This window comes from Choloepus didactylus, chromosome 18 (assembly GCF_015220235.1).
Source record: "Choloepus didactylus isolate mChoDid1 chromosome 18, mChoDid1.pri, whole genome shotgun sequence".
Taxonomy (NCBI): Eukaryota; Metazoa; Chordata; class Mammalia; order Pilosa; family Megalonychidae; genus Choloepus; species Choloepus didactylus.
The window spans coordinates 75,344,862-75,357,286 of record NC_051324.1 but is presented as its reverse complement, the minus strand read 5'-3'; the positions used below and the strand labels follow the sequence as shown (position 1 = coordinate 75,357,286).

Genomic DNA, 12,425 nt, shown 5'->3' with positions numbered 1-12,425 from the left:
GATGTTCCTCTCTAGGCTGCAGTTCCCCAAAAATGTCACTCTTAGCTGCACTTGGGGTATCTGTCCTCTCTTAGCCTCTCTGGAGCAAGAGTCTGCTTTCAACAGCCGTCTTCAAAATGTCTCTCATCTGCAGTTCCTGTGCTTTCTTCAAAGTGTCCCTCTTGGTTGTAGCTCCTCTTCAAAAGTTCACTCTCAGCTGCACTGTGTTCCTCTTGCCTGCCAGCTCATTTTTATGGCTCCAGTGATCAACTTAGACCCACCCTGAATGGGCGGAGCCACACCTCCATGGAAATCAGCCTATCAGAGTCATCACCTGCAGCTGGGTGGGGCGCATTCCAAAGAAACACTCAAAGAAAACTAATCAAAACTGATAACATCTGCCCACACAAGATTACATCAAAGATAATGGTGTTTGGGGGACACAATACATTCAAACTGGCACACAGGGCTTCCCCTGGGGGCTTCTGCCATGGGTGCCTGAGACCCCAGAGCCAGGGAGCGGGCTGGAGGCCACAGACCCAACCTGGTGCTCAGACGGGCACAAAGGGGCAGGGTCGGTCTTCCAGGTGGGGCCTGAGGATGCGAGAGAACCCAGGACTGGGCCACCACCTGGAAAACACCTCCAAGGCAAGTCTTCCCTTCTTTCCAACTCAGCAGAGGTTTTGTGAGTGTCCCCCTCCCTGCTCCGTCTCCTCCCGGGAATGCGGGCTCTGCCTGGAGGGGCCCAGCCCCATGGAGGGGGTCCGCAGCGACGAACACTGCTACTGCTCCCGAAGGGCCGGGCTGGCCCGGGCAGGGTGAGGTGCTTCTCTCGAGGTGGCAGAGGCCTGGGAGGAAGGGGTGGACAGGGTCTGCGGCCTGGGTGCCCTCCGGCCTCGGCTGCTGGGCCTGCCTGGCTCCGGAGCCCTGAGGGTCCTGGTTTTCTCTGGCCCAAGCTGTAGGCTTCATGCCTAGGCCTGACTCGACCTCCCGCAGAGCAGGGAAGATGGTGCCTCAGGAGAAGCACGTGTGAAGACAAGCCCAGGAAAGGGACAGCAGAGTCGCAAACCATTCATGTGAAGCGTATGTAAAGAACTCCCAGAACCCCACAACACAAAGACAAGTAACCCAATCAGAAATGGGCCAAAGGGCTAAAGAGTTTCTCCAAGGACAATACACATGACGCATAAGCACACAAGGCACGCGGCACCATTAGGCCATACCAGAACCACAGGAGACCACCGCACACCTGCTAAGGCGGCCGTGGGCAAACAGACAAGTGAACTGTTGACAAGGATGTGGAAGTCGTGGGGGACCCCGAGTCCTCAGCCTCTGTGGGAAAGTCACCACGTGACCCAGCAGTTCCACCCCTAGGGACAGGCCCGAGAGACACACAAGCTCACGTTCAACGTAAAACGTGTAGCGCGCGTCCACGGCAGCACTACTGCTAACAGCTTCAAAGTGGAAATAACGCGGATCGCCGTCCACAGATGAATGGAAACACGAGGCACGTTATTCTGCCCCAGGAGAGAAGCTGTGCTACAAGCTGCCACGTGGGTGAACCCTGGAGATGTCTCGTGAAGTGAAAGAGCTGGTCACAAAAGGCCAGACCGTGACTCCACCTGTGACGCGTCTGCAGTGGGGACCAGACAGAAGGCGGGTGCGTGGCTGCCAGGTGTGGGAGGCGACTGCGGGCAGCACCGGGCTTCCTTTGGGGCTGATGAAAATACTGAATTTGAACGTGGTGCTGTTTGCACAACCCTGTGAACCTTCTAGAAACCACTGAATCGTACACTTGAAGATGGTAAATTCCCATGGTGTGCGGATTGTATCTCAATTTTTTAGAAAAGTGCCCACAGCAGAATACCAGCATCATTTTAATATTCCAGCAAAATAAAAAAGCCATTAAAGGAAAATAGAAACAAATTGGAGGAGCGCAGCAGGGAGACTTTGAACTACTCATTAACATAGAAGGAAATACTGTATGGGAATGTGGTTACTATCTAGAGGGGGTGAATGCTGGTTTATTACAAGAAAAATCGCATTTTTAACTGACCTATTTTCTAGAATAGAAAATAGGACTTTTATCTAGATGTTTCTTGAATAAAATTGAACTGCCACGTATACACCATGACATGGGACTTGAGGAGAGCAGAGTGTCATTGGCAATGACACAAAGCAGCAGAGCAGGGGACTCCTGGGGCTGTGGCTGGTTAGGGGTATCTGGGGTAATGGAAACATCCCACATCTTGACTGAGGTAGATGGTACATGGGTTGATATATAATTGTCAAAACTCATTTTATTGTTGGTTGTTTATGTTCAATAAAGTCGATTTTGTAAAAAACAGAACCCAGACGGCTTCAGCCTTTGTAACGTCGGTGCTCCCAGAGGTTCTGCAGCCGCAGCACCACGTCCCAGGCTGCCCACTCACACGCAGAGAAGCCGGAATCCGTGACGGTCCACATTCCCAGACACGGGAAATCACTGAACAAGAAGTGACCAATGTCCCAGCACCAGGGCAGCGCCCAGAGCCTGCCTCGGGCACAGACCGGCCGGCACCAGGCAGGAAACGCCAGGGGGAGTGCGGGGTGCAGACCCCACCCCTGTCCGGGGACCCTGAAACGGAAGGGAGCCCCCCACCCCAAGGCCTGAGACGCCGCCCCAGGGGACAGGCGTGCTGCTGCCCAGTGCTCCTGCTCAAGCTCCTCCGACGAATCGCAATGACAGGCTGCTCCCCACGGCCAGGCCGGGCGGCAGGGCCAGGGCCAGGAGTCGACCACCTCTGCCCGGGCACGAGGCGGGGAAGGCAGACCCTGGGGAGGGGAGTCAGAGGTGAGGAGGACTTCTCAGGGAGGCTTCTGCCCCTGTGCCGGAGCCGCAGTGCAGGCTCCCAGGTGTCCGCGTGCGTCGGGAGGGAACAGGGAACAGGCTCTCCGCCGCAGGCGCCCCGGGGCCAGTCCGCACCCCGTGTTCTTGCCTTCACAGCCGGGCCTCCAGCTTCTTCCCGGGAGGGAGGCAGGGCTCCCGGGGCCCCCGCGGCTGCGGCTGCTTCTGCTTCCTCAGCGCCCTGTAGGCCTGCACGACCCGCACTCGCTCCTCCTCCACGACCCGCTGTCGGGCCAGCGAGGCGCTCGGGGGCCGGGACACCCCGCCCGGGCACAAGAGCGTCCTCAGCATCAGCGACTTCTTGCCAGGCTGAGGAAGCGAGAGAGAAGCCTGAGGCGCCAGCTTGGGAGGCGAGATCGCAAGGAGCTGAAACCGGTCGCAAAGCTCTTAGCTCAGCGGGAGGGTGGCGACCTCATGTTCCCGCGGCATGGCAGCACCGGGGGACCCCGCAGCAGCCCCCACGCCCGTCCCTGCTTACCTGGCCCCTGCTGACGCTCCTCCTGGGCTTGGCGGTCAGCTCCGGGGGCTGCAGGGCAACCTCGCCGAACTTCACCACGTCTGGGGGACAGAGCGGCACACTGAGGCCGGTGGGCCACACGACCGAGCCAGCCCCAGCACCCACAGCCGCCCCCTCCCCTGCAGGCCTGGACCCAGAACGTGGCCTCGTCGGCTGGCCGTGGTCAGCGGGGGGCACCGCAGGCCCACTGCAGCTGCAGCAGGGGGCAAAGTACAGCCTGCACCCGGCCCCTCCCAACCAGAAAGAACACCTTGGAGCAGCTCCCGCTCCCGCCGTTCTGCCGCCTTCTCCTCCTTTCTCTGCCGGACTTTATCCAGGCACCGCTGCTGGAACCTGGGGATAAAGGGGAGCTGCAGCAGGGCCAGGACGCGAGCCCAGGGGCCCATCTGCCACCTCCTACCGCCCTGGTCCCACAGGGCCCGCCAGGGAAGGTTCCAACCCAGAATCAACGGTTCTCAACAGGGCAGCAGCGACCCCCGGGAACAACTGGCAGCATCTGGAGACATTTTTAACTGTGACACGGGACAGCCGCAGCTGCTCCTGGCACCTGGTGGGGGAAGGCCGGGATGCTGCCACGCGTCCTCCGCGGCACAACAGGCCCCCACGACAACGAAGGGTCCTGCCCAAAACGGCGCCGAGTGCCGACGCTGAGAAACCCGAGCTGATGGGGCCTCACGGGCATCGTGCACCGCCTTCCCGGGGACCACGCCTGATGCTGACCGCGCAGCCAGGCTTCTGGCCGGATCTGGGAGTTTTTGGTGATACAATTTCCACTGGCTGAGGCAACTGTAATTATGACAAGAATTCAAACACAGGCTGACTCCAGAAAGCTGGAGATGCTTCTCTACCCTTCACAGCTGCCAGAAAACCAGGTATGTCCTCTACACCACAAAAGAAAAAATGCAGCTGGAGCAAGGTTTCTTGATTTCTGACGGGAGCCTGCCTGGCTCATCCTGGAGGCTGTGGAAAGCAAGGCACCCACCCAGCCCTCCGGGGCCAGCACTCGGCCTTCTGCCCAGAAGACCCTCCTCCAGGGCTGTGGGCTTCCTGGTGAGCCCCTGTGCATCTCGCGGCCGCCCTGCAGGAGAGGGCATGTACCTCTGCTCAACAGACCAGAAGCCAAGTGCAAAAGAGGGAACCCTGCTCAGACCCGGGGCGGGGGGGGAGGGCGACGCCAGCCTCACACCAGTCCCCCCCACCCCAGTACTGACCCCGGGTGGGCAGTCCAGCAAGACCCCTGTGGGTGATGGGCTCGTGGCCCCTCTGGTGCCTTCTTTAGACACAGGCCCAGGCTGAGCAAGGTCTTGCTGCAGCTTCCAGGCCTCACGGCCTCCCTGGACCCCCAAATTATGAAGCAGAGAAAACATTTGCCAAGGAAGCAGGGCTTTAGTTTCTTTCCCAGCTCAGGCCGAGCGTCCCTTTACCATGGGGTGGGGTGAGGGATCCCCCCAGAAATCAAACACTGACACTGCAGAAGGCACTGCCCCCCTCCCCTGGCCTCCCTGCACAGGCCCACTCACGCTTTCTTCCGCTCCGACTTCTCCTTCCTGGGAGCCTCCTGTGCCTCCGGCTGCCGCATGGCCTGGTTCTTGCTGAGGAACAGCACGTGCTGGGCCTCCTGCTCCATGCGCTGCACGTAGGCCCTGTCGGACTCCCACTTCTTCTGCGTGAACTTGGGGACGGCAATATCTGGTTCTGATCCCTTTGCTTCCTTTTCCAAGGTCTTTCTGAAGGCCACCTGGGCTGGGGACAAAGGGGGCCCTCAGAGGGGACATGGGTGGGAGAGAACAGGCTGCGCTGGGGTGGGACGCCCACACTGGGTCCCAGCCCAAGATCGGGAAGGGAAGGCCCAACTGCAGTGGCTGAAGCTCTTGAATGCCCAGTTGGGGCATCCCCAAAGGATGTGACCCCTGAAGCCCACTGGCACGTGTTTAAGGGTGTCCCCTGAAGCAGGGTGAAAAAGGAAACAGGAAGCCACTCAAATGAAGAGCGCACAGTACGGCTGCACACACACGTGTGTGAAAATCTGTAAAATCTATTGTAAGTAAAGATGCAGGACAATAACTTTTACATTCTAAATATGTGAAAGTATGCATAGGGCAGGTTATACAAAAAAGCAAGTGGCTTCTGTCACAGGGAGAAATCAGAGCTCAGAGACAGGGAGGGAACTTGTGCTTCACTTCACGCCTTTCAGAACTGTTTGATTCTAACAAGTACATAGGTTTACATTTTTTAAAAAAACAAAAAAAAGCCACGTCACTGGAGCAAGATTCAAAACATGTCACCTTGCACACGGCTGTGTGTCCCCTGACCCATATCACCTTTTTACTTCATTAACCCTTTGCAATCATACAACCCCCAGTGAAAAGGTTTAACACAGATTATTAAATAGTCTTGCAGTAAAACCACTCCCACGTCTGGGAAAGCAAAATGTGTACATTCACAAAGAACAAACACACTGGATGCCATTTTCCAATAGTCCCAGAGCCCAAAGATCTCTCTGGGTGGCAGAAGCCAGCAGGAGTACCCCACCCAGACCTGGGGGAGGGCAAGCTTCTCAGAGGGGTCTTGTCAAATTCCCTCCGCAAACCCTGCACCCTCCACGTCTCTCCAGCCTCGCGGCAGTGCTCTGGTCCAAGCAACCATCACTTCTCACTGGCAACGGCCTCCCTGGCCTGCCCCTGAACCACTACATGCAGGGCGTGCTTTCCTACCAGTCTAAAAGTCAGTAAATCTGAGCCTGGCATCTCCTGCTGAAAACCTTCTGATGGATGTCTACTATTCTTAATTTATAAGACCCACCCCAACCCAGGCCCATGAGCCCCAGAACTGCTCCCACTCATCCCCACAGCTCCTCCTGGGGCTTCATCTGGAACCGCACTGCCTCCCTGCCTGCTCCACGCGCTCCCCACACCCTTGGCCGCTGTGTTGCTGCACGTGCTGCCTCCTCTGCCAGAAACGCTCGAATATGTGGGTAATTAAGTGGACTCAGCCACACCAAGCTGCCCGCCGCCCGGCACCGGCCTGTGCTGTACCCTCTCTCCTCCTCCTCTTGTTGCTGATCGGGTTTTTCATCTCCTGGCGGCTCCTCATAATTTCCCGCAGCCGGAAAGGAATCTCTTGCTCATCCAGGTTCTTGGGCTTGCAATTCACTTTCTTTTTTTCTTTGCTAGGAAAGAGAAAGGTGTGCATGTGTGAAGCTCATCTCAGATCAAGCATAGGCAGAATCACAGAAACCGAAGCTGGCCCCAGAATGGGAAACCACCCCAGGCCAGCCCTGGCTGCTCGGGTAGGTGCTGCCTCAGGGAGCGGGCCCCTTGCCTCCCAGTCTCACCGAGATGCTCTCCCTGCCGGGTCCCCACAGGACTGCCGGCGAGAAAGGCTCTCCGATAGCCCCGGGAAGGCCTGTCCCTCCCCGACCTCATTCTAAATGGCAAAGGGGGTCTCCTGGAACGTGGCAAACGCGAGGCTAGAGACTCGCTCACTCCTTTCATCCCACTCATCACTGAGCGCCGCTCAAGGGCACGGACACAGGTGGGCACCTAAGCCAGCCCCGGGCAGAGCGCAGCCCGCAGAGCTCCCTGGAGGAAGCACTCACCTGCCCTGCACGGGCCGCGGAGCCGAGCGCTGCTTCCCCCGCAGGAATTGCTGCTGCTGCTGCCGCCGCCTTTGCGGTCGCCCCAGGGTCCCGGGCCCCGCCGCCCCCTGCGGCCCCTCCGGCCCCTCCGGACCCGCCGCCCCGCGTCCCGTTCGCGCCATCTCTCAAGCTCGCGCTTCCCTTGCGAAGCCGCTTCCGCCCTCCCCGCTGGCCCCGCCCCTCCCCGCCGCTTCCGCTTCCTGCGCTAAGCCCGTCGCTCATTGGAGCGGCGCAGCTCCGTGCCGCGCTCTGATTGGCCAGGGTGGCCGCCGTTCAGAGACCGGCCTGCGCGTTCGAGCGATGCTGCTGCGGGGCTTGTCCGGGGCGAGTAGCCTGGGGCGGGGGCTCGGGCCGGGGCTTCGGGGCTCGACCTCTCCCCGCGCGGCCGCGTGCTCCCCCGCAGTGGGGGCAGGAGGACCCTGGGGGCGGGCGGCTGCGCGGGCCCTGCCCCTGCCCGGTGACGCGATCTGCCCTGACGGCCCCGGTCGGAGGAGGGGCGCGGGGCAGCCCAGGGGCTGGGGAGGGAGGAGCGAGGGCAGCTGCACCGCAGCTCGCAGGTCCCACCCCGCGTCCCTCTGCCCCTGTCGGCAGCGCAGTCACCCTCGCCGGAGGCGCCGGGCCCGCACCCACCCACCCTCCGCTCTGGGCACCGCCGCTAGCCAGCCCTCAGAGTTCCATCCCCTAGTCCTCATGCCAGCCATCACCTCCGCTTTACAGGCTAGAGGGGGGAAGTGAGGTGTCTGGGGTCGCACAGTAGGTGGGGAGGCCGCCTGCCCAAGGCGGGAGGGTCTCCCCCAGCTTCCAGGGGCTCATGTGTTTCCTGCATCCTCAGGGGGCGCGCCGGCTCTCCAGCTGGGACTGGTGCCAGAGGCTTCCCCGGGGCTGCAGCCTTCTTCACGGGCATGACGGCCCCAGAGAGTTCCGGAGGGATCACAGGCAGGTGTGCTCCCCGGCAGGTGCAGCGGGCACCATGAAGACAGAGCCTGCCCCCGAGCAGCCCAGGTCCTCCCTGCCCGGCGGGGGCTCCCCTGAACCCCCGTGCCACCTGCCACTGGAGCTCCAGCCCCCCACGAACTGCTGCATGAGCGGCTGTCCCAACTGCGTGTGGGTGGAGTACGCGGAGGCCCTTCTGGGGCACTTCCAGGACGGCGGAGAGCATGCCCTGGCCGCCCTGGAGGCGCACGTGGCCGACGAGAACCTCAAGGCCTTCCTCAGGATGGAGATCCAGCTCCGTGCAAAGAGGGGGTGCTGAGCCAGCCCGGCAGGGACACCCCCACCCCCACCCCGGACAGGGTGCCCAGCCCGGCAGCTCCTTCTTGGGAAGCAGCATCGGCCCTCAAGATCCACATCACTTCTATGGGGTTTAATGGGGGGACAGGAAATCAAGGACTTATTTATTGATCTGAGAATAAACACATTCCCCACAGTGGCTAAACAGGAGGCTTTGTGCTGGTTTCTGGCCCCGTGTGTTTCGGTCCTGGGTTGCCTCATCAAAGGAAGCAGGTACAGGTTGGCACTGTGTGTGTGCTGAGCACCTACAGCCGTTGCTGACCTGCCAGGGTAAAATAAGACCCCTTTCCCTTCATAGCCAAGTGACAGTGACCCAGGGACCCCCTTCTGAGCTGCTCCTTGTGCTGCCGAGGGAGGAACACGTGGGCCCCCACGGTGTCTGCTGGCAAAGCCCTGGGACGCTCCCCATCCCTCCAGCTGCTGTCTGTCCCCTGCTGGGGTCCTGGGGAGGACACCCGCTTCCCCAGCCATAGCCGTTGGCTGCGGATGACCCTGCAGGGGCCTGCGCTGTGCTCGGAGACTGTCCTCCTGGCCCCTCAGGCTCCCAAGGCAGGGCGGAAAGCCAGGGGGCCCCAGAACCAGCGTTCCCTGCTCTTGCGGGGTCCTGGGCTGCAGCCTGGCCGCAGATCATCTGTCCCAGGGTAGAGGACTCTGTCTTCGGGCCCCGATTGGCGACCCCTTGCCCATTGCTGCCCCATGTATGTAAATTTGCAGTTCTAAGCGCTGGTGAGCAGTGGGAGGACGGGCAGGGTTCAGTGTGCTCACACCACTTTATCTTCTGTCAGTTGAAGGAGAAGCTGGGGACAGGAACGCGACTTTACTGAGGGATGTGAGTTGACAAATGGGTCCTTCCCTCAGAGGGGCCTTTGATGGAAAGGAGCCACAGCGACAAGCCCGTCTTCCAGGCCTGTGCCTACCCCCTCGGTTCGTCAGGCTGACCCCATGTGTTTCCTAACTGCCACCCCCAAAGCCAACATGCGCCATTTTGTGCATAAAGTATACCTCAGAAGTTTCTGGGAGCATGGTACTGGTGGCTCGCCGAGAATGGACATTTGGGCCCAGCTTCCTTAGCTGGTCTGGGGGGCGGGCTCCTGGCAGGCACCCCTTAGTGGCCCTGAGTCAGCTGCGGGGCAGGAGCCTGGGGTGCAGAATGGGGCCTCGGATGCTGCCGGGGAGCAGGGGGTCCGGGAGAGCCTCGTTTCTGTAGTGTTGTGGTCCCAGGGCGGGGCCTGGCTGGTTCAGGCCAGTTCATTCCCTGGGGTCAGCAGGAGCCCCTAAGCCTGAGCCAGTGGCACCCCTAAAGCCAACGTGTGCCGTTTTGAGGGTGGCCAAGGTGTAAGTTGGAAGGGTTTGGGGAGCAGTGGAGCTGGAGGGGGACTCTGCCTGGTTCTGCCTGCAGCCCCAGCACCCCACATAGATGGGGCGGTCTCTCACCAAACACGGGAGATTTTTGAATGTGTGCGGGGGTCTCGGCTGGGCGCAGCAGACGCTTGTTTAGAGGTGGATGATCCGCACGAAGCGGCTGGGGGCCGCGCGGTTGTTTCAGTTAATGTGTCCCTCGTGCTGGGCATGGCCTGGGGATGGGGCTTGAGCTCACACCCCCACAGCAGGCTCCTCTGTGAGGGTCCCAGGAGGGGACACCCACTCGGGCACAGGGCTGGCCCCACCCTGACCGGCCCCTGCTCCTGCCTCTGCCAGCGGCCGGGCAGCTGGCAGGAGGGCGCAGGGTTACGGCCATCACACGGGGCCTCAACGGAGCCAAGCGCCAAGCCCCCCGAGGCTGTCTGTGGGTGCAGTGCCCAGCCCACAGACAACGGGGCCCCCAAGCCAAGGACAGAGCAGGGGTGGGAGGGTCAGGGCACGTGCCCATGGCCAGGTCTGGGCATTCCTTTGGCACGAGGAAGGAAAATGGCCAAGGACTCTGCTAGGGGAGAAACGTGTGACCTTGGTGAAGAAGCGGAGCTGTGAGTGACGCCCACCTAGGGTGCCTGTCACAGGCCGGCCAGAGAGTGGGGGTCCCCGGGCTTGGGGGGGGGGCGCTCCCCGTGGTGACCCCAGCGTCTTATTTAGCCTGAGTCGTTCTGATTGAAGAGGTGGGGTCCCCAAGACCACCCTCAAGCTTGAGCATTCGCCACAAGGACTCATGGATCTCAGGAAAGCTGTTATCCTCGTGGCTCCAGTTTATCACAGCAAGAGGACGCAGATTAAAAGCCACCCAGCGAAAGGCCCAGGCTGGGCCTCCCGTTGTCCTCCACCCGCGGCATCGTGCACACAGTGCCGAGCTCTGCCGGCCATGGTGGGGGCCGCACGCATGACGTGTCTCCAACCGAGGAGGACCCGAGTTTGGGGCCAGGGTTCTTGGTGGGGCTCGGGCATGTCTGCAGCTCCCTCAGAGATGGACCCCCACCTTAAATCACCTCGTCAGTGTATAGCACTCAGCATGGCCAGGACATTCCAGGGCTCAGAGGTCACCCCAGGGCCTGGCCAGGCCCTCCGAGTTAGCCCTTCACTGCACACAGGGTGACCAGCAAGCACCCCCAGTCCCGCCCGGGGACACCAGCGCGAGCCGGCAGGCCTGGCAGGCAGGGGCCCGTCCCTGCCCGCATCCCTGACGAGGTGGCCCGTGGCCATCTCGGGTTGGCCTGGCAGCCAGCGGCCACCCTGCTGCCCGTCTGCCATGTGCCACCTCTTCCTCACATTGGCTCCTGAGTCGCTGCCCTGGGTGGGAGCTGGGCACGGCCTCCTGCTAATGGGGCACGAAGCCACCTCAGTGGTCGAGTCGCGGGGAAAGGGAACCGGATCTGAGCCCAGGCCTAACGTCATGCTGCGGCCTGGCTGTTCCGGTCACCGCGTCCCACCCCAGGGCCACCCCAGGGCCCCGGGCTCCCCTGTCCATCCGGCTGAGACAGGAGGACAGACACGGGGTATTGGAGGGCCGAGCTTGTTTTTCCTCGGATGCGTTTATCATCCGGGGACAGCCCGTCCTCACTGCCACCATCATCTGTAGCCTGGACCTGCCAGTGCTGACGGCACAGTGGCTGCGGCCCTGGTGTCTGAAGCCCTCTGCCCCACTGGCGGGTCTGTGATGGCTGGTGGGCTGTCGGGAGGCCCCTCTGTGGGGGTCTGTGCACCCCGTGCTGGCCCTGTGTGGCAAAGGGCATTGGCAGGGCCGGGTGGTGGGCCCTGCCGGGGACCCTCCACCTGGGATCGTCCTGCCCCTCTCCCCAGGGGGCCCAGCCCTGGCAGGGGGCGAGGTGGGGGAGGCGTCCTGCGTGTGGCTGCAGGAAAGGGTGAGCGGGCGCAGGCTCTGCCTCCAGCATGGCGGGGGCGCTGCCCGGGCCTGGCACGTTCACTGCTGACGCCTGTCTCCCTCCTCCGTCCACCCAGCAGCTCCGAGGACTCTGGTTTTTTGGAGCCTGCAGTCCCGGTTCTGGGGCCAGCAAGAGGGTCTTCGGAAGTATTCCGGTTTCCTAATGCTGCCGTCGTGCAAAACACCAGGAATGGATTGGCTTTTATAAAGGTGGTTTATTTGGTTACACAGTTACAGTCTTAAGGCCATAAAGTGTCCAAGGTAACACATCAGGAATCGGGTACCTTCACTGGAGGATAGCCAATGGTGTCCGGAGAACCTCTGTTAGCTGGGAAGGCACGTGGCTGGCATCTGCTCGGGAGTTCTGGCCTCAAAATGACTTTCGCCCAGGAAGTTTCTCTCTAGGCATCTGGGGGTGTTCTCCTAGTGTCTCCCAGGCAAACTCTGGACTAACAAAAGTCTACTTTCCATGGCCGTCTCCAAAATGTCTGTCTCAGCTGCAGCAGCATCTGGGCCTGCGCAGCTCTTTTTCAAGGACGCCAGTAAATCAATCAAAACCCTCCCTGAATGGGCAGGGCCACACCTCCATGGAAATAATCTAATCAAAGTATTACCCACAATTGGGTGGGTCACATCTCCATGGGAACACTCAATCAGAGGATTCCAACCTAATCAACACTAATACACCTGCCCCCACGAGACTGCATCAAAGAACATGTTATTTTGGGGGACACAATACATGCAAACCGGCACAGGAAGGCTCTAGTAGCTGGGGTGTGGGACCTCTGGGCAGCCAGATGGAAGC

At 60.8% G+C, this 12,425-nt stretch overlaps 2 protein-coding genes across 2 annotated transcripts; one reads left to right on the top strand and one right to left on the bottom strand.

Moving 5' to 3' along the window:
• Positions 1-2,259: 2,259 nt before the first annotated feature.
• On the bottom strand, positions 2,260-7,142 carry CCDC137 (coiled-coil domain containing 137). Its single transcript, XM_037810559.1, has 6 exons — positions 6,982-7,142; positions 6,419-6,552; positions 4,904-5,126; positions 3,634-3,716; positions 3,345-3,424; positions 2,260-3,232 (listed from the first exon to the last, which is right to left on the bottom strand). The coding sequence occupies exons 1-6, from the start codon at positions 7,140-7,142 to the stop codon at positions 2,960-2,962; spliced, it is 954 nt and encodes a 317-aa protein (XP_037666487.1). The 3' UTR covers positions 2,260-2,959.
• A 164-nt stretch (positions 7,143-7,306) lies between these two features.
• Positions 7,307-8,460, top strand: OXLD1 (oxidoreductase like domain containing 1; the record flags this gene model as incomplete). The annotated part of the gene is made up of 2 exons (XM_037810558.1): positions 7,307-7,504; positions 7,853-8,460. Coding segments are annotated over 2 exons (618 nt in total), but the record flags the coding sequence as incomplete, so codon positions are not given.
• Between the last annotated feature and the right edge of the window lie 3,965 nt (positions 8,461-12,425).

What these genes read in the sequence shown, in the direction of transcription:
- CCDC137 (XM_037810559.1), bottom strand. Translation starts at nt 7,142, where the DNA reads ATGGCGCGAACGGGACGCGGGGCGGCGGGTCCGGAGGGGCCGGAGGGG. An exon ending in CAAGAGGAGGAGGAGAGAGG is followed by an intron (nt 5,127 to 6,418) that starts GTACAGCACAGG and finishes CTTTGTCCCCAG; the next exon opens with CCCAGGTGGCCTTCAGAAAG. An exon ending in GGAGCGTCAGCAGGGGCCAG is followed by an intron (nt 3,233 to 3,344) that starts GTAAGCAGGGAC and finishes GACCGGTTTCAG; the next exon opens with CTCCTTGCGATCTCGCCTCC.